This window comes from Sprattus sprattus (genome assembly GCF_963457725.1).
Source record: "Sprattus sprattus genome assembly, chromosome: 6".
NCBI lineage: Eukaryota > Metazoa > Chordata > Actinopteri > Clupeiformes > Clupeidae > Sprattus > Sprattus sprattus.
The window spans coordinates 35,024,148-35,044,533 of NC_137925.1; the positions used below are offsets into that span (position 1 = coordinate 35,024,148).

At 43.2% G+C, this 20,386-nt stretch overlaps 1 protein-coding gene across 2 annotated transcripts; it reads right to left on the reverse strand.

Moving 5' to 3' along the window:
• Nucleotides 1-439: 439 nt before the first annotated feature.
• LOC308366482 (long-chain-fatty-acid--CoA ligase 1-like) lies at nucleotides 440-19,790 on the reverse strand. Of its 2 annotated transcripts, none has more exons than XM_080840198.1 (21): nucleotides 19,662-19,790; nucleotides 13,120-13,339; nucleotides 12,604-12,718; nucleotides 12,234-12,298; nucleotides 11,760-11,861; nucleotides 11,408-11,507; nucleotides 10,547-10,722; nucleotides 10,333-10,365; nucleotides 10,183-10,234; nucleotides 9,706-9,779; nucleotides 8,849-8,926; nucleotides 8,592-8,726; nucleotides 7,705-7,842; nucleotides 6,285-6,380; nucleotides 5,844-5,916; nucleotides 3,233-3,321; nucleotides 2,984-3,100; nucleotides 2,592-2,735; nucleotides 2,163-2,264; nucleotides 1,955-2,026; nucleotides 440-1,666 (listed from the first exon to the last, which is right to left on the reverse strand). In XM_080840198.1, the coding sequence occupies exons 2-21, from the start codon at nucleotides 13,312-13,314 to the stop codon at nucleotides 1,526-1,528; spliced, it is 2,097 nt and encodes a 698-aa protein (XP_080696324.1). In that variant the 5' UTR covers nucleotides 13,315-13,339; nucleotides 19,662-19,790; the 3' UTR covers nucleotides 440-1,525. The 2 variants fall into 2 exon arrangements, with proteins under 2 accessions (XP_080696324.1, XP_080696323.1); XM_080840197.1 differs by lacking the exon at nucleotides 19,662-19,790 and adding an exon at nucleotides 15,717-15,843.
• Between the last annotated feature and the right edge of the window lie 596 nt (nucleotides 19,791-20,386).

Consider the following 20,386-nt stretch of genomic DNA (forward strand, 5'->3'; position numbering starts at 1 on the left):
TCGTAATCCTAGGTCTAGATTAGAGCCAACAAACACAACATAGCAACAAGGTTATTTGACATTCCATATTCTCTAAATTAAAAGTAATGAGCTTTATGTCAACACGCAGTGAGTATTCGGAGAAGATATATGTATATCATCTGAATGGTGTTTATTAGCAATGGCAATCTCAAAATTCAATGCACTGTTTACTGTGCGCATACGTTTAATACACTATTCAACCACAACTAATAGAAAACTGACCTAAAATCAGTTATTGTATATTAATCATTTGACATTAATTATATTATCAAGTGTTTGTCATTTCCCACCTAAATTCCCTTCATAAAAGTGTTACAAATGTCACAAAAATTAGCCTAACCATTTCAGTTAGTTTTAAATGTCTCCAAAGAGAGAGGACATCTCATTGAACTTCACAGTGACAGAATTTCAAACCGAGTCCATAAAAAAACCTTATTCATTTTTCATTGAACATTGGACAGCATTTCAAAAAACACAAGCATATCTTACAAACATGTTTTCTCTCTCTTTTCACAACTCTTAACAGGCAAATGGTCTTCTACTGGTCTCCTCAACAATACAATCATTACACAACAGTACTGAAAAAGGTGCATATCCGTCCATCAGAATCAAAGACCGGTAACCAGGGATGAGGTAACTAGGCTATATGCAGCATTTTAAATGTCTATACATGGATGTGTATATGTGCAGAAATTATATGTATCGTTAGTTGCTAATTCTCCTTCCATGCATCTCCAATACACATCTGTATGGATCGATTATCTGGTTTGCAGTTGTCATCTTAACAATGAAAAGGCACTGAGTATTTCGCTTATGACTGTCGTAGGCACCAAATCAGATAGGTGGCTTAAAATTTCCAGGCCTCGGTTTTTTATTACTAAACTGCACAGGTCTGGGCATGTTTGAGCTGTTTCCATCAAGCCTACCACTGCTTTGGTTAAGAACTGAGGAATGTTTACATTCAAATTCATTTTCTTGGGAATTTCCAAAAACATGACAGATAAACAAAAATGGCCGACAATACAATTTGTCAAAAATAGCCTTCGCATTAAATGCTATTTTGAGTGAGAGTATTTTCGTTAAACCACTGGAATATATAATTTTCATATAGATCTTTGCAGTTATTACACAGGTAGTTTTTTTTTTATCTGTCATTCATGTTAGTGATCTACCTGTAATTGAAAGCACCTTTTTGCCAACATATGTCTATGTGCCTTACACTTTATGTTCATATGTTTATCACCTTCATGGTACATGAAAAAATAAATACATTTGTTTAAAAAAAAAAAAAAAACATATGGCTTTGGTTTCAGGGCAGAGAATTCATAAATATCTGACTTGTCCCTGTTCCTTTTGGATCTTTGTTTGGGTTAATTCATTCATGAGACACAGTCCTGCGGTCACTGCTTGTCCAGAGCCCAGACAGTATGATCAAGCGTTCCCTGAGGAGGCTCCCTTTGGAAAAGTTCCTGTTTTATTTTTGGTTCTGGTTCCTCAACAACGTCTACATCTTGATCCCGGAGTAGAGCTTGTCGATCTGATCTCTGAAGTGGTTCTTGAGGTCCATCCGCTTGGCTTTGAAGGTGGGAGTGAGGAGGCCGTTTTCCACTGAGAACATCTCGTTGTGCAGGGCAATGTCTTTCACCTGACCAGCAAATGCACGTGTCAATGAAAACGTGGCATAGACATGATTCAAACATTCAGCATTAACAGCTCAGCGATTATACAACAGGTCAAAGCGTTATTTAATAATAGAGTTATTACATTCATCACTCATAATCAATATTTCATTAAGTGTAAATGAATCAGCAATGTCAGGAGAATAATAGTAGAGCAATTAACATTAGCAAAGCACAGCTTTATCTCCACATGTAATCATTGTTTTATTGAAAAATGCCTAAAATCCTGGACTTGTATCATTGTGAATACACACCTGCTCAAAAGACTTCAGACCTCCATCTTTGCCTAGTTTTATGAGATCCTCCAAAATGGCTTTCTTTACATCCTACATGGTAAAAGAGCACGCAAGCAAAGATGATCAGAATTTCAGCAGCTGCCATTCCTCCTTCAACAATGTAAATTCAAATGCACCAGGGTCAATCAGCGCTGGTGTTCAACAAGCAATGACTATGACTGCAGACCTTGTTTTGGCAGAGCTCATCATAGGATCCCTCCTGCCCTCTTTTCTTCGCCCATTTGGGTAAGGTTTCGGCGTCTGGCACGATGATGGCCACGAGACAGGCCTGTTGGAGTTTCATATATAGGGTTGACATCACTTCATATACATGATTGATGCCTTCCTAATCCTAAATGCTTGTAAGATTGAGATGCATTTCAAAAAAGCAGGATGCAACTGAGATCAGCTATAATATCCATTTTTATGCCAAATTTTAAAATAAAATGCTAGATAATACCCTATTCGACACTACCATGACCATTGGCTCTTACTGAGAAGCAAAACATGAAATGTATATTTGTTTAATGTATGTATAAATGTATATACTGCTCCAGGTGAAATAAATGGCCGTGAGATGTGTACAGGGATGGTGTGAGGCTGTTGTGGTTCGCACCTCTAGACTGTCCCCGTGAACATAGATCTGGGCCACCACATCGCTCCGGATGTAGACATTCTCAATCTTCTCTGGGGCGATGTACTCTCCCTGGGCCAGCTTGAAAATGTGCTTCTTCCGGTCCACAATCTTCAACGCTCCATTCTGCACGACCGCACACACACACACACACACACACACACAAAAATGACTTTCAGTTTCATAATAAGCTGTAGAGTGCATCAAAATACACATCATTTCCACAGCAACCAAAGGTCTTTATGTGGCATTGTCATTCCTTTCCCCCTCAGCAGAAATGAAAGCTTCACAGAGTCAGTAAAAGTAAAAGTAAACTCTGGGTGGACTGAGAGGATGACCCGTCAGTGTTCAGTATTCACTGTCAGCTCACGCACCGGTAACCATTTGCCGATGTCCCCAGTGTGGAGCCAGCCGTCATCATCAAGGGCCTCCTTGGTTTTCTCTGGCTCCATCAGGTAGCCTTGGAACACGTTTGGTCCTCTCACACACACCTGTGGGGCCATGGAAGAGGATACTTTAGCAAAACTTAACATAAAGAGGCAGTGAACCACACATGTCCACACACGTACACGCGCACACACACACTCACACACACACAGATACACACGCACACACAAACACACCTCTCCCTCTCCGTTGGCGGCTAGGTAATTCATCTCGGTCACATCCACCAGCTTTATGTCGTTGCATGGAAGGGGAGCTCCAACATGGCCTGTGAAGAAACACAAATCAACAAAAGAACAGAGTAAGACATTAACAGGCACAGTGCACAGCCATCACACGTTAACGTGCACACTAATCTCTGAGGTGGTTGGTGTGTCAGAACCACAAAGCTAGCTAGCAGCACCAGTGGCTGAGAGCGTGTGAGCTAACTTTAGCTTATGTACTGCAGCCGCGTAGTGTGTTCTCTTAAACTACAGTATAATGGGATATCACCGTGGCCTCGGTCTTGAACTTGCAATTGTTTGATTGAGTTAAGGGACTCTGTTGCACGCATGTTGTTGATGGATGGTACATGCCATGACTAGTGATAGTGCAGACTTATATTAATATTGTAGGTCAACCATTAAGTTGCCTTGGGCCCCACATGATGTTCACAACAAGAGGGGCACATTTATTTCTGCCCCATTGGTTGTCTATTAGGGCCTTTTATTTCCATGGGGAAGGGGTGGGGTGCTGTGGAGTTCCTGTGGGCAAAGATGACCCCTGAACCCTCAGTGTAGCGGGGGAGGCGAGCTCATGAGAGGAGGTGTGTGCAAGGTGAATCTCATACGCATATAGGTCCAGGCCCCGCATATTAAGGTTTTGGTGGGACACAGCCCTGCACATATGGACGAGCGATGGCTGGTGCACCCTTGTAGGTGTGTGTGTGTGTGTGTGTGTGTGTATGAAGGCTTTTTTTATGGTACTCCGTACGACACGTTTTTGGGCACATAGGAACGCCTTCAGGTAGCTGGAACGCCTTCTCAGGTAGCTGAAACGCCCTCTCCGTGCTCTCCAGAGCCGTCGGACAGCTCTCCGTGTCCCCGCAAAAATTTCTGTCGGTCCGCTCATGGCGACGGATACTCCTTGGCCGTGATTGGCCCACTACGAAATAATTTCCATACGACATTAACTCCGGAAACTAACATTTCTGGACCTAGCGTTTCCTGTTTCATTACCTTTATATCCATATATATATATATATGAACAACAGCCACTGTCAAAGGTGCAGATCCTTTCCTTGAAAACTATTCCCTGTATATCACAATACATGAGCCGGCCCAAGTAGCCTACTGCCAGAGAACCAGCACGAGCGACAGCAATTAAAATATTTGTCCAAACGACCTGAGCCCCACGGAGTCAATGTCTCAACTGTTCATACTACTGACACATTGACGTATTTTATGAATAGCCTGCCTTTATTTAACTCCGGCATCAACATATACTACATGCACTCGCTCACACTCGCTGTGATGCACTGCACTCGCTGTGATGTGTTTTCCTTTCATTTCACAACGTATTTACTGTATAATTCACGATAGCAGTTGCCCCTTCGTAAACATTGCTACACATTTTATTTGCTTAAAACACACAAGTATATCCTATAGGCTACTGTCAAATCAGAAAGAAAACAGCTGTCACTCGGCTATTACCTAACCAATACCTTTCAAACACGGTGATAGAATGAAGGACAAATGAGTTGGGAATACTATCAACAGGTTGACTTCACTAGCCTACTTATAAAGATATTTCAAATATGGAATGTTCAATGCTTAATCGCGCCAGCCGCAGTATCTAAATTTGCCAAGATGATGAATATGGATTATCCGTGTGCTCTGCCCTACTATTGTTCTAACAATAGGCCTACAATATTCCTTTTGTTTGAGTGTGGTTGTTTAGTGCGATATTCTAGTTAGGCTACTGTATATAAAGGAAGGCATTGCAACGGGAAAATCTCCTGAATCTCTTCTCATTTGTGCTCCACCTGTCACGTCTCTGCGACCCACAAGTTGGGCTTCCACCACACTTCGAGACACGCTGCCGTTGGGGGAAATAATTACTATAGTTCATGTTTACTTGTATGAACTTTTAACTATTTCATGAAAGGTGTGGACTTGTACAACACTGTCAGTCGTTCAGATGTTGTGCCTATATCGTATCGTCTCGTCACATGATCAAATAGATATTACAAAAATTACCCAGAAATCATGAATATGACGAAAATACCAAGGAAAATAAGAACGTATTCATTTAATTTAATCGTTTTTTAACAGTTTCTATAGTGTAAGATAAGCATATCATTTTGTTGTAGATTGCAACTATTTCTCCCACAAAAAATACCTACCATGAAAGAGATAAGTTTGCCCTTTCAGGTGTATATCTAACATTAGACAAAGCAAGAAAGGAGTATGTCTGCTGACACCTGTTGCATTTCAGTAGCGACAGCTGGTGAGAGGGAAGTAAGTAAAAGTTGTGGAGGAGAGGGAAAGCCAACTAACGATTTCCATCGCACGAAAATGTCATGGGGTAGCTTGTCTTTCGGCACTTAAACAGTTACTCCCCCTACTGTTCTGGAAGAGAATTGTTTTCAGCACCCGTTGGAGTACTATAAAGGGACACAAATGCTAACTAGTACGTACTATCCGGCCGCCCGCCCACAGCCCGACTATCCGACACGACCGTTTTGAGTACTCTATAAGGGCCTTGAGTGTGCATGTGTGTGAGGAAGTGAGAATGTGTGCATGTTAGTACCTGATGCCCAGTCCCCTGGGAGTGTTATAGTGCACCCTGCTGTGCACTCCGTCTGTCCATAGCCTTCATAAAACTGTGAACCAAAGGAGAGGGGTCAACATACAGTGTATGTATGGCCAGTGAAGACCTGCTTGATTAAATATGCCAGTTAGCATTCCCATTAGCAGGAACATGTGATGAGTATGAACAACCTTGTGTCGCATTTTGAACATGAAAGGGTGCACCCTGCACTTTATCGCAAGTGGAGAACTCTTATCACTGATAAGATATCACATTCCAGAAAGTTAAAAGGCCAAGTGATAACAGCTATGAGAAACTACCTTGGTAGTGGTCATGCATGAGATCTATATTTCATATAGGACATCAAATAAAGGGCATGTTCGCATGTATCTGTAAGTATGTCAAAGAAAGGGATATTGTTTGATCAAGAGGCTCTCTCACCTGGCATCCAATTGCACCTCGCAGGAATGTGAGCACAGTGCCAGACACTGGAGCGGCTCCAGTGAGCATTAACCTCACACGACCACCCAAGTTGGCCTGCAGGGGGCAGCAAAGCACAGATGCTCAAAGGAGGGAAAGATGGGCAAAGACAGGAACCAAACCAACCAAAGCAGTGCTCACTGAAACATAAGAATTGTCTGACTTCTTTTTCTCATTACATTCCCCTTGTGCCTCAGGGCCTGGATTCACAAACATCCATGTAGCAGTCTCTGGACTGTCACTGTTGAGATACTGTCCAAGTTCTGACTTTCCCAAGTCCCTAGAAGGCATGTGAGAAACTAGGTCTTAAGCACCATGTCTGTATTGTGAGGATGAACCATCCTACAGGTGTGAGCAATACACAATGTAAGCGCACAGCAGGAACAGGAACAGAAGTGAGAGACACAGCAGGTTTGTTTGGTAGTGAAACATAAACTGCCCATGCAAATGACACCATCGTCCTCTCAGGCTTTAAACACACTTCAGAGCTTATTACAGCCCTCAACATTTAGTCAATAATTCACTGGTCTGCTGGTATCACAATGCTCTCCACAACACTGCATCCATGGCCTCATATTTCACAAGGTCTTCTACAATGGAGAAAACAGTCGTTAACAAGATTTGTTTAGGAACGCTGTCATAGAAACAAATGTTATACATTGGGTCACATGACACCGAAAACAGGCAGCCATGCGTTTAAGAGAGAGAGACAGAGAGAGAGGGCACAGAGCAGGAGAAAGAGAGAGCACAGATCAGGAGAGAGAAAGAGAGAGAGAGAGAGAGAGAGAGAGCAAAGAGCAGGAGAGAGAGATAGAGAGAGAGAGAGAAACAAAGAAAGAGAGAGAGAGCTCAGAGCAGGAGAGCGAGACCTGAGAGACTTTGACTGGGATGGACTGATGAAGCGTGTGGTGGTGAGAGAGGGGCAGGAGTCCATCCGGAAGTCCTTCAACCAGTGTCCAGAGTCCATCAGTTTGGACTCTAGACTCTGACCCATGTGGTGTGACGAGGAGGAGTGGGTGGGGGATGGATGGAGCAGATGAAACCCAGCTGAACGGCTGCGGGGATGGATTGTGCATGCATGGCACCCATCTTTCAGAGCCACTGAACTGGATTTTCGGGTTTAGTGTTTGAATAAATAGACGCAGTGATGCCAGTGAAGAACAAAAGCAAAGAGCAGAACAAAAGCTAAAGAAAAAATAACCCTAAAAACCTCAATGGAACGATGGGTTGTGGTGTGGCACTGCCTTAGGTGACTCAGGCACCAGACGCAGGTGACCCAGCAGGAAGTTCAAATGTACACTACCGAAACCAAAAGCAGTTTCCCTGCAGAACCTGTGGTAAGAAAGCATGCTCCTGTGAGGTGTTTGGGAGCAGGACGTACCTGCACTTTCTTGAAGATGATTTTGTCCCACAGGCTATTATTCCTCATGATGCCGCTGTTCATCTCTGCCTCCTTCCTCCTGGAGGCGTATCCCAGAAGCCACTTCTTCACCGGGCTGCTGCTGGCCTGCCCCTGGATCTGCAGCACAGGAGCATCTTGTGTTAGTGACGCTACGGCTCTCATCAAACGTATTAAGCCTAGCTCACTTAATCATCCTTTCAGCCTTCGTAGAGCTCACCTTTTCTTTGACCTCTCTGTGTTTGTTTAAACTTTGCTGTATTGTGTTTGTGCTCTCCTTTACTCATCTTGTAGGATTATTGGATTAATGGTTTTAAATTAATTCATAACATTCTGTTGTACTCAAAATGAAATCAAATAAAATAGTCATGATCGTCGTTCCAAATAAGCTAGCCTTCTGGGCCCATCTAACGAAAAGTAAAGGTGGAGCAACGGTCTACTTCAGTTTCATCCATGTTCCATCCATGTTAATCAAATACTCAAGAAAAGACTAAACAACCACAAATCTTTTGGAAAACTAGTTGGGGCCATCCACAACGGGTAAATTCAGGTTCTGAAAGTAAATGCAACTTAATATTTAAACTCCATATTTACAGGGGTCAAAATTTGATGTCGGAGTTACAATGATGTTCTCATTTCTAAAAAAAAAGCAAGGTGAGCACAACCTTTTAAAATGTTATAAAAACACATTTTAAATATAAAATAACTTGTATTTAATATAATAATGAGAGTAGCTATTGGCGTATGTATTCATATGTGTGTTATATGTTATTATATATGTCATTTATGTAATTTCATTGTCACATTCAAACGGCTGTCAGAAAAGTACAGTTGGGAAGCTTCCCCTCAGGGGCAGCTGATGGACTCACCTTATCGTACATGCGGTTGAGCAGTCGGGGAACCGTTGGGAAGACAGTGGGCCTGAGTGCGGCGAGGTCTTCCATCAGGAGACGGATGTCCCCCTGGAAGAAGCCAATGCAGGCCCCGTGGGCCAACATCACCCCCTGGACACAATCAACCAATCAATCAATCAATCAATTAATCAATTAGAAGAGAGCTCTTCTGAAAAGCCCAAACATTAGTGAAAGACAAGAGTGAGGAGCTGAAAGAATCTGCGGCCACATACCTGTACGACTCTTTCAAACATATGAGCCAGAGGAAGGTAAGAAATGTGAACATCACTGCTGGACATGGGGCAGCTTTTCTGCAAAAACACAAACACACACACACACAGATTAGGACAGGGCGACGCACAGACAATAGTCTCTTATTCACCTGATTTTTTTCTTATGTTAATATATGATGATGATGTATTACTGTATTATTATTTGTATAAACTTAAAGATATTTAAAACTACCCGGATACTAAATTGGGGTGATATTCCTAGCCTACGTTTAGGAGACAGAGGGAAACCATAAGGGCCGAGAACGAGTCCTCAGACTTTCAGAGGAGAGACACTCCATGTCAAGGGAGACAGAAGTAGGCACCCTTAGATAGAGAGACCACAAGGAGGAACCAAATGTAACCAGGAACTTAAACTGACTACAGTAACTGAAAAGTACCTGTAGCATTGTGTAGTCTGACAATCATTTGCCCTTTAAGCCCAGAGCATGTCACAAGGAAGTTAAGATTTTTAAGTTGTGTTTGTACTGGCTGACCGCCTTTTTTTTAATTCATCATTTGTTCATCTATGTGAAAGCCACTGTGGTGAAAGATCTATTTTGCAAGGCAGCCTTGGAAATTCCTCAGTGCAACACAAGTTAAGTGGGTAAAAGGCTATGTGGCACATTCAGATGCAATGGCATCTTATTGGTGTGTTGACACTAAACAAACCACTGAGGGTGAAAGGTAAACACAGGTAACCGGGTCTTTCACCTGAAAGCTTTTTTTAAACTCCCTTCTAATTTGTGGTCAAACCCCCTTCTAATTTGTGCCCACAGTGATTCAAGCAAGTTGAGTCAAGTAAACTATGACTTGTTTACCTCTATTATCCTCATGAAGGAAGAGCAGTCCGCCACAATGTTTTTGTGAGTGAGCATGGCTCCCTTTGGATTTCCTGAAGGGCATCAAGAGAGAACAAGGAAGTGGATTTCAGTTTCAACCAATGGCAGTGAAGCAATGGATATGGCACCAGGTTTTAAGCCAATGGGAAGTGGCACACTGTGTGGGCTCACTCAAAGGCAGATTTACAAATCAGACATGCAAAACATGGTAAAGCACCACAATTCCTTCCATCTAGAAAACACATGAATGTAATTTGAGGACTATCCTGATTACCTCGCTTTAGACATTAGAAACACCATTTAGCTGTTGCCAAGTCTGGTAAAATAATTCAAAATAATGTATCTATACACACTGGGACATGCACAGATCAAAATAAATCCCCTGCCTGGCACAAATACGGTCTTAAACACACACATACACACACACAAACGTTTTAGGAAGTCATCAGGTCTTACCTGTTGTTCCACTAGTAAAGCAAATAACAGCCAAATCGTCGGGAGAAGGGGGCTGTAGTCACAGTTAACAAATGTCAGTCTTAAATAACAGCATCGATTCATCCATGACAATGAAAATATCCAATTAGACAGAAGAAGACCAACACTTACCATTGGGGGTTTGTGCTTCATCTTGCCCAGAGCCTAGTTGGTGTGTGTGTGGAAGGCAGACGGGAGAAGAGGGTGGAGAGAGGACATGTCATCAGAAAGGTCAGTCATATCATAATCATCAATAAAAGTGTACTGTATGTAGATGTTGAAGAATTTTCAGTAAATCACACAAATGGACACACACACACCCACACACACACACACACACACTCACCAGGATGTCTTCGAGATGGAGGATCTCTACGTTGTTTTTCTTGCCTCTCTCCACCAGCTCGGCATCCACCTCCTCCATCATTATGACGGTGGTGACGCTGTGCTTCCGGCCCTCCAAGGTGTCCAGCAGCAGGGTGGCCTTGGCAGGCACGTCGCACAGCACCGTAGAGATGGAGGCTGAAAGGCAAAGGCGTTATAAATACATGTGTGGAAAGGACTGTTAGAGCCTCAATATGTGGGGTCCTGTTTAAATGAAATTGTATATGATGTTGCATTGTATACTGATAGGAAATGGCCAGCCAGTACGGCGTTTGACAGCATATAGAGAGGATTTAATGGTCAATTCAGCACCGTCACGCACATATTCTTGCTCACTTATATATTATTGCCCAAAAGAGGCACGGAGACAACCTTTACGAGAAAAGGGTTCACAGGGGAATCCCAATGACATTCTGCGCTATCCATATTATGGCCTCTGAATCCACTCAACTTTGCCTTCTGTGGTGCACTTTAAAGATGGTGCAAAGAGATCACGCCATTTCTGAGGAGCTTTTCCCAACTGATGCGGACCTCACTGTTAATGGCAACAGCTTAATTATTTATGAGGGTGACCATCGTTACACCCAGCACAGGGAATGTCATTTTAGTTAGTGTTTTGCTAAAGGTCTGTTCCTAGACTTCCGTCAAAGAAATCATTAACTTGCTTTTTATACTTTTGCATCCATTTTCTCTCAACTCTTTGGTTTGCAGAAAAAAAAGTGCTACATTAAGAGCACTTAACTTAACTAGCCAAAAAGTGTGTAAGTTGCAAAATACAAGCCTTCTTAAAGTATTCAGTTCTGCCAGTCAGTCAGTCACTCACCTTTGTCAATGATGTACTCGATAGCTTCAGCACCCAGGGTATCGTAGAGGGGCACAGACACCAGAGAGTACGTGTAGCAGGCCAGCTCAGACATGGTCCACTGTGGAGACACACAGGGTCATATGGGGTCATCAAATAAACATCACTTCCCACTGCCCTAACAAACACCGGAAAACTGCTACTTCCAGCAGCTGTCAGAAGCTGGATACGTGAGCCGGAGACATTCATGTAGCATAAATGTGGTGCTTTCTCTCCAGAGACTATAAACCCATGAGTTAGAAGGGGGTGCCTTAACCCGGACAGAGAGCAGTGGATCTAAATGTAGCAGTGGCTAAAGGACAGGGGTGCTCACCTCTGGCCGGTTCTGGGAGAAGATGCCGATGTACGGGTTGCTGGCCTTGGAGTGACCCCTGTGGAGCAGCGCTGAGCCCAGGCACTCTGCCATCTCCACAACCTGACCAGTGAACCAGCACACACATTAGGAAACACACAGTCCTGAGAGGGGCTCTGAGCCTCTAACTCTGCCTTCTACCTCCTCTACATAACAAGAGACATACAGTACAGAATGCAAAGAAAAACCTGAACGCAGAGTATAGAGCGCACAGACCTCTTCTACATAACAAAACATACAGTACAGATTGCTAAGAAAACCTGATAGCCGAATACAGAGCACACAGACCTCTTCTACATAACAAGACCGCTAAGACACACAGATAAGACTTCTAAAAAGTTCATCAATATGGTACTGGAGGTCTTACTTTAATGGTCTACCTCAAGTGTTGGAAAATGAGCTTGGCTACTTTAGCGTGTTTGCTTATGGCCGTACCTCTTTGTATGACCACCACTCATAGGGCTGCTTGGGTTTCCTTGCTCCCAGACAGGGCCCGTTGTCTGGAGAAAAAAAAAAGGAAATGTTTGGTTATTCCAAAGGTCTGTGATTCCAGACTGCATGAGCAATACTTGGGCTTCACGTGGTGTGCACCTATCTTTGTTGATATTAAAGTCTCATGTGGGTATCATGTGCTTATAGAACACAGAGAGACACTAAGGTCACTGTACAGTGTGACAAGATCTGTTTTTGATTACATCTCTCTGTCACACACACACACACACACACACACACACACACACACACACACACACAGTTTGTCTCATCACTAAAGGCTGGTAGTGTCTCTTGGTTACTGGATACTCACTGGACACGCCCACCCCCCTCAGGAGGAACTCGTACAGGGTCTTGCCGTCTTCATAGTAGTACGTCAGCAGCTTGCCACCCTCCACCAGCACTGAGCGCCGGGCATACTCGCCACCCTGGCACACGCAACAACATCAGAACAGGACAAAGGGAATGACAGGAACATGAACTCCCAAACCAGAGGGCCCAGAGAAGGAGCTTGTGAGTCTGTGTGAGCCAAGAGGCAGCAGACATATTGGTTCTTGTGGTACACCATTCTAATGAGGAACAAAAACACTGGCAGAGCTGGATTTATGAGGAGACATTTTGACTGACTTTATTATTATTATTTTTAACTGGTAATTTATACGTCTGAAACAAATACCAAAGCCCACTGGCTAACATACAAGATCTTGTCCTGTCAACACAGTGATGTTGCTTAACACCACTGAAGAACGTCATTGTTTTTTACACGGCTCTTTTGAATATTCAAGAGCCGTGAAGGACGACAGGGCTCCTCTCGTAGAGGGACGCTCACCTCCAGTTCCACAGACTGCTGCCAGAGATCACAGGGCGGCTCCAGAGCTTTGGGCCGCGTGGTGTACCAGAACGTGGAGAGAGCAGCGAAGGCGCTCATGCCCATGACCGTGTTGGGGGACAGAGTCTGCAGATACTCCCGCACCTCAGCCATCTCAGGCACCCGGAAGTGCTTCAGGAACTCTGGCATCTGCATGTTGTCTGCCGCTCAGCGTCTGTGTCTGCAGAAGAACATGCGCGTGCGCCACACCCACACCCACACACAAACACACACACACACAAACACAAACACACACACACACACACACACTCATCAGTCACCAAGCCAAGCAATTGTAGTCTGCATTTTTAATAAACCTCACTCTGTCAGAGTGCCTAAAAGCCCCGGGGCCACAGCTAACTGCAGTAATGGAAGTCACGTGATCTGTATTGTGCTCTTCAACAGCTTGTTGATGTAGGGTGACCAACAACACTGAGCACCTTGCAGCTTCCACTAGTTACTAGTATCTTTTCCACATACAGATGGCATGTGCTGTTGTACACAATGCAACTAGTGACTAGTTGCATTGGTTACAACAGCACATGACTAGTTGCACTATTTACAACAGCACATGACATTGCATGTGGAAAAGATGGCAAAACCTCGTCGCGGGGGGATGGGGCGGGGTCATCTGTATGCTAAACACTACCACGCCCCCTCCCCCCGCAACGAAGTGTCCTCTTTTTCTCAAACTCTTTTTCTCAAACTATGGTCACCATAGTTGATGCGAAACCCAAACTGTCTCAACAACATGCTAACTTCTTACAGCGTGTCTACAGTGGTCAAGCTGGAAGGAAACCTGTTGGGATTTAGTGAATTTAAGATTGGGCTTATTAAAAGTTTTTTTTATCCTTTTTGAATTGTAGCTCCTACAATGAACACTCCCAAAGGTTTTCCTAAACAGAAACAGCTGCAGAAATGAGATTCAGGTGGTCATTCTTCGGCACATTTAACAAGTTAATTACATTCCAAATCCCAAAATCGTGATGTCACTATGAAGATGGCTAAAGAGGCAGAATCCATCCTCACATGCAATCTAAGCTCATTTGAAACAGCTGAAGGAAAAAGACCATGCTGCACTTTTGACCTATTCTTCATTTCAACAGTAGACCTTTTCCTCCAATAACCAAATTTAGGAATAAACCTGAAATCTTATTTTATGATTCAAATCTGTTCCAAGACATTCCTGTCCTGTGATTTCAAAGGTTCTACCACAATACCAGTCAGTCTCTTCTCCTGTGCTTAACTTGTATCCTCTCTTTGATGCAATTATACAGAATTTCTCAAATAAGTAACAGTAGACCTGAAGCATCACATACTCCTATTTGCACATTGGAACTCCCTAAAAAATTAAACATTCAAAACGTACCCAAAGTATTGAATGGCAACACTGCATATAGCCTGTTACCGCACACACACTATAGTTTAAATGAGTGAAGTTGCTCAGTAATGACAAATAAAGATGAAAGTGCATCGGATAGCTCATTGTGACATCAGAATGTTGTCAAAGCCAAAATAGCCCAAATAGAATTCTGGCATTCTGAATGGAATATAACTGCCTTTTAAATAAGAGGAACTGAAGTCTCTGTATAGGGAATCATATCACTGACACCCTCCCCAAAAAAGAAAATGACACTACAGTACATGGCCCTTAATATTTGATGGGCTTGCTTAGTCAGCTGCAAGTCTCTCCTGACTGGGGCAAAGGTCTTTGACTCACAGTAACATCAGCACTGTTACAAGACAGCGAGAACAAGGGTGACATTGCCCCACTGACATTTCCCCTAAATCTGTGACTGCACTTCCAATTTACAGAGTTACACCATCCACTACAGCTCACTGCTCATCCATTCATGTGTCATATCTTCCTGCATTTCAAATGATGTTGAAATGAAAAATCAAATCACTCTTACTCTCACTACATCAATCACTACTATAATCGACTCTATTATATTCTAAATGCACAGAAACAACGATCTGTGCCAATATGGAGAGTTAGTTTGAATCATCTACAAAGTGCCTGATCTAGAGCAACAGGGGACATTGTCGAATTTAACAATACATGGACATGCAAAAAAAAAAAAAAAGACATAAATTTTTAAAGAAAAGGTTTCTCTCCATTTACCTTTCCTGATTCAGCATCAGCAGTACTGAATGTTTTTACATACATACGTATACATACATACATACATACATACATACATACATACATACATACATACTAATCTGCCCCCGAGTTTACATTCACACTCCTGGCATGTGCAGGCTGACAGAGAGCACCACAGTGCTGTGCAGAAACAGGAGAAGCAACAGAACAGAAACCACACGTGCCGTAGAAACGGCAATCACAACAGTTCCTCTAGCACCGCATCACACCGCACCACACCACACCACACCACACCACACCTCTGCTCTGGCACAGAACAATCTCATAATCATTCTCGCTGATCATACACTGCACATGTGCGTACACACACACACACACACACACACACACACACACACACATACACACACACACACACACATCCACAGACCAGGACACACAGGCACCTCACCTTAACCAAAAGGGAAGGCAAAAAGTGAACCCTCTTTCTTCTTACAGGTCTGCTGAGCCGCTGTTATCAGTCAACAACTGAGCTCCTAGAGTGAGCAGTCAGGTTCTAGTAGTTGATGGGACACTATATCAGGTTTATGTGCACCTCCTGGGGTGGCGGGCTACTCAAAGGTCAGACCCTGTCCAGCCCCTCTGCAACTCTGATTGGACAAAAGAGGTCTAGTTGACCAATGACAGCGCTGAAACAAGAGAGGATGTGTGATAAAGGCTGTCCCTGAAGATTTAGTAGATGTTTTTGTTTCACCATCCAAAGCATTGACCAAGACTTATCACATTGTGTCTGTGTGGGTGTGTGTGTGTGTGTGTGTGTGCTCAAAGGAGTAGACTGATAGCATTAAAACAGTATTGCCCAAGGTAAAATGATTGAGCACTGATTAGATCAGGTTTCTTCGCTCAAGTCACCTTGTGTCAAGATGGGGTAGCGGTCATTCAGTGAATCCCATCACGTTTTCACTCTCAACACAGTCCCTCATGTCCTGAGTGGCTTCCAGGCCAAAGGTAACCCGGTCACCCCAATGCCATCTAAACATGGTCTACTGGAGGAGGGGGGAGGGGGGTTGGGAAACAAGGGCAAGGGCGGGGTGGGGAGAACTTTTGGTAGGGTGGCAAAATCACCCCACAGAGCAACAGCCTAATAGGCAGCATGGGCAGGAGGCTATTTAAAACCAGGTGACATGCCACAGGAAAGCATGGTGACGCAGGGGGGAAAGAGTGTATGTATGTATGTGTGTGTGTGTGTGTGTGGGTGGGGGGGGGGGGGGGGGGGGGGGGGGGGGACGGGGACAGGGGGGGGGGAGGTTGTGTATAGGGGGTGAAAGCTACAGCTGGCTGACACTTAGCACAAGTCATGTGGGGCATGTGCATGTGTATAGGGGGAGGGGGTGGGGGCACAACGTGTGTGTGTGAGTGTGTGTGTGTGTGTGTGTGTGTGTGTGTGTGTGTGTGCATGCACATGTTGGGGGGTGGGAGAGGATGAGGGGGGACCAGCTGACAGTCCAACACCCCTGTTCAACACAGGCCTGGTCTGTGCACCCTGTGCAATCTGTGTCTAATGGGTAAAAGCATGACGCAGACAGCTGTCTTTCAGACAAGACAACACTGTCTCAGTCTGGCATTAAAACAGCAGTCAAAGCCAGGAGCATTGGCCTTCCTTCCTGTCTCGCTCCCTCTGTGTTTGGGAGAAAGGGACCTGACTCACCACTGAATACCTGGCTTCTTTTCATTTGGTGGGTCTGTTTACACTGCAATTCTACACCTCCAGCAGCAGTCAAGATTGCATAACGTTAACACTAAAAAGCACACATAAACTTCACTGAATGAGACCGCAGTCAAGAGGTGCTTTGAAGGTCATTTTGTATACAACATTAGTTGTACATTAAACACAGGCTCTTATCAGCTTGGCTGGTACCAGCAAATGTATAGATGATAGATAAATAGATTACATTTACTATGGGATGTGGCAAGTGTAGGTTGCAGCATACATAGTCTTATACTCTCTAATACCCTTATATGTGCCAACTACCGTTTAAAAAACTTTGCATGTAATATATTACAACCATAAGGCAGAGGTTGAGCTATGCCAAACAAGGCTATATGAAAAAGCAGAAATCAACAGAAGCCTACTGACTGAATCTTAGATTTGCTTCACTCGTCAACACTCAACAATATCACTCAACAACTAGTGTCCCAAATGTTATCCCTGTATCTTCTTTAGTATCTGTCATACGGAGACTTTAGAAAAGAGGCGAAGGCCCAAATTTCGCTGAAAAATTACAAAAGATCCATAAGCACCTACTTTTGAAATATTCATGCTAGATGTTTGGAGTGTTCAGGGATTGTTCTACACTATTCATTGGAAAGAGCATATTTTAATTATTAAATGCACAAAATATGAAGTTGGTACCTTGAATTAAACTATATGTATTAAGGTAGCAAACACACCATGTTTTACTACAAACAGAAATGCTAAATATAGCTGCATGCAGTGATGGAGCCAAGCAGCCCAGCAGGCCATAGTTGCTATGGAAACTTGATGTCACTGTGTCAAGGGCGTGGCCGTTTGCACTCACAGTTCAGCGGTCAGCGAATTTCATGGCAATTGACCAAAGATTGGCAGAGATATGAGCTCACTTCCAGTTTGGAGGTTTTGACATTAAGCATTAGGCAAATCAAAGATGGTCAGTTGGGGACATTTTCTAAAATCTGTTAATTACCCATTAGTCTGACAATCATTCATTAACTTTCTTTAGCATGTGATTCATTGAGGGTATGAGCATTTAGAGATTGTGATACCAATTGGGAAATCAATGACAGCACTGTCCCACCTTAACCCTTCACCCAGATCTGACATCAAAATCTTGAACTATGAAACAAGATCATAAAACAAGGTCCAGTTCACCTTTGGACATGTTAACAAACTCCAAGGGAACTGGTACCAGGAGTTGTGCAAATTGGACAACATGTCTTCACCCCCGTCAGAGGGAATACAAAGTTAAGTAATGAAGATAACTTGAGCAACAAGTGTCTGGGGAGCAAGGAGCAAGGACAAAGACAGACTTTGGTCACTTTTTTTCCTGAGCAGTAATAATGCATGTGATTGTAGGTCCTTGCACAAGTTCGCTGTTTCACTTTTGCAATAGAAGTTAACCAAGATGTAACCTTCGTAAGACATTTTTAGTGCAAGTGTTTCACAAAATCCCAATTTTAGTCTTGGCTTCCCATCTCTCAGGCCAAGCAGCTATATCATGTAGGAACTGACAAACGTGTTAGTTGCAAGAGAAAGAGAGACCTGACAAGTGATTGTTATGGCACAAAAACTGCTGGTTATTTCGCCTGACACTATTGAACGCTCATATCAAGTCAGCTCATTTTACCTTGAGTCATCACTTAGGTCGGCTTATTCTCAAAGGCTTCTAACTCTGTCACCTTGACAAGATAAACCATAACACCAGAAGCTGTAGCCTACACGGTGTGCTGCTTCAATTAACAGTTTTGTCTATCTTTATTCTTTCAGATCACAGAATGAACGCTAATAAAAATCGTTATCACAATGATGTTTGCATCGGTGACGAGACATGGTGTCGTAAGTATAGTATACGGAGGTGCATGGAAGTTCAGAAGACAAACTGATAACAGTTTTCTTACAACTGAAGTGAAAGCTCCTTCATGAGTAGGTATGAAAATAAGTGTATCCCAGGTAAACAACCATAGCGAAAATGTTCACGGAATGGGCTGAGTGGGCTTCACATCTAAGGAGTCGAACAATCATTCGTTGTGGGACACCCACCATAAATATGAAAACACACAGAAGGCTGACTGTTAGTCAACTTCTGTAAAAACGACTAGGAAGTGGTCAAATTAAGATCACATTCACGTCGTGCGAGACAATAAGCTGCTTGGCAGTGTTTCTAAACAATGGTTTCTCAGAATTCACAAAATTTCTACTTTAGCTTTGACTCGCTAGCAAATAGCTTCTGTCGCCAAAGGAGAACAAGAAGGCACGCTGTAACTGTTAACTTATGGACACCAACTCTTAATACTATTAACACCACATCATTGACCGTTATTGACCACCGGTGTTAAGAGTAAAATGCGCAGAACAAGACGATCTGACCGGTAGCATGCATTTATGTACCAGGCAACTCTACACAAACTGTATATGGCTTATTACAGCACCAACTTTGGCACCAATTCTTACTAATCACTTCCCTTAAAACAGCCGAAAAGTTTCAACTTCTCCATGCTGCATGTTGTAACCTGTAACAGCTGTGCAGTCCCCATGTTCGACCATTTTCTATTGATGAATTACTTTCGTGAGCTAACATGAGCAACACAAAAACAGAAACATATGTGTGAAAAGTACCTTTTAACATTTATTATCACTAACCTGTGGATGTCCAAGTTTACCATGCGGTGCTCAGTGACAGAACAAGCAGCATATTATGCCTTCACGCCGGCAGTGTACCCAATCAGGAACATGTTCACTGACAGAAGACTCGTCATTGGTTAGTTCTCTCAACACTCATTGACATTCTGATATTTGCGCTGAAGGTCAGTCAATAAATAGTATAATTGTTCCAAGTGGACCCAGTAAAATCACATTTTATGAATCCCATTGCTGTTCTTCCAGACCTTTACAACGTCTGGTTTCCCCCCTTTTATGGAGGACCAAACCTGCCATAATAACAAATGAATGAATGAATAAATAAATGTCCGCATCCATGCATTTAGACAGAAATAAATGAATACATCTATTTAATAGTGTGCTTGCCCGAAGGGAAGCACAGTATCATTGTTGTCAAGTTTTCTTCATTCTCCCCGTTTTTTGTAACGCAAACTCCTCCTCGCCCGTTCGAGGTACAGACGCCGTTCAAACGAGCTGAGTCTTGTCTGCGAACGGGTACAATTCGCATGTGCGAGAGTCGCCATTCGCTTCACGCGAATCAGGCACAATTCGAGTGGGCGAGAGCGCGCTTCACTTAGGACGCGAACTATAAAGACGACAACTCATTCAAAGACAAAACAAATAGCTACACGTAACCTATAAACGTTGTTGAGACTTTTATTAAAGATCTTACTCATTCTCGTGGTCGGTAACAACAACAATAACAA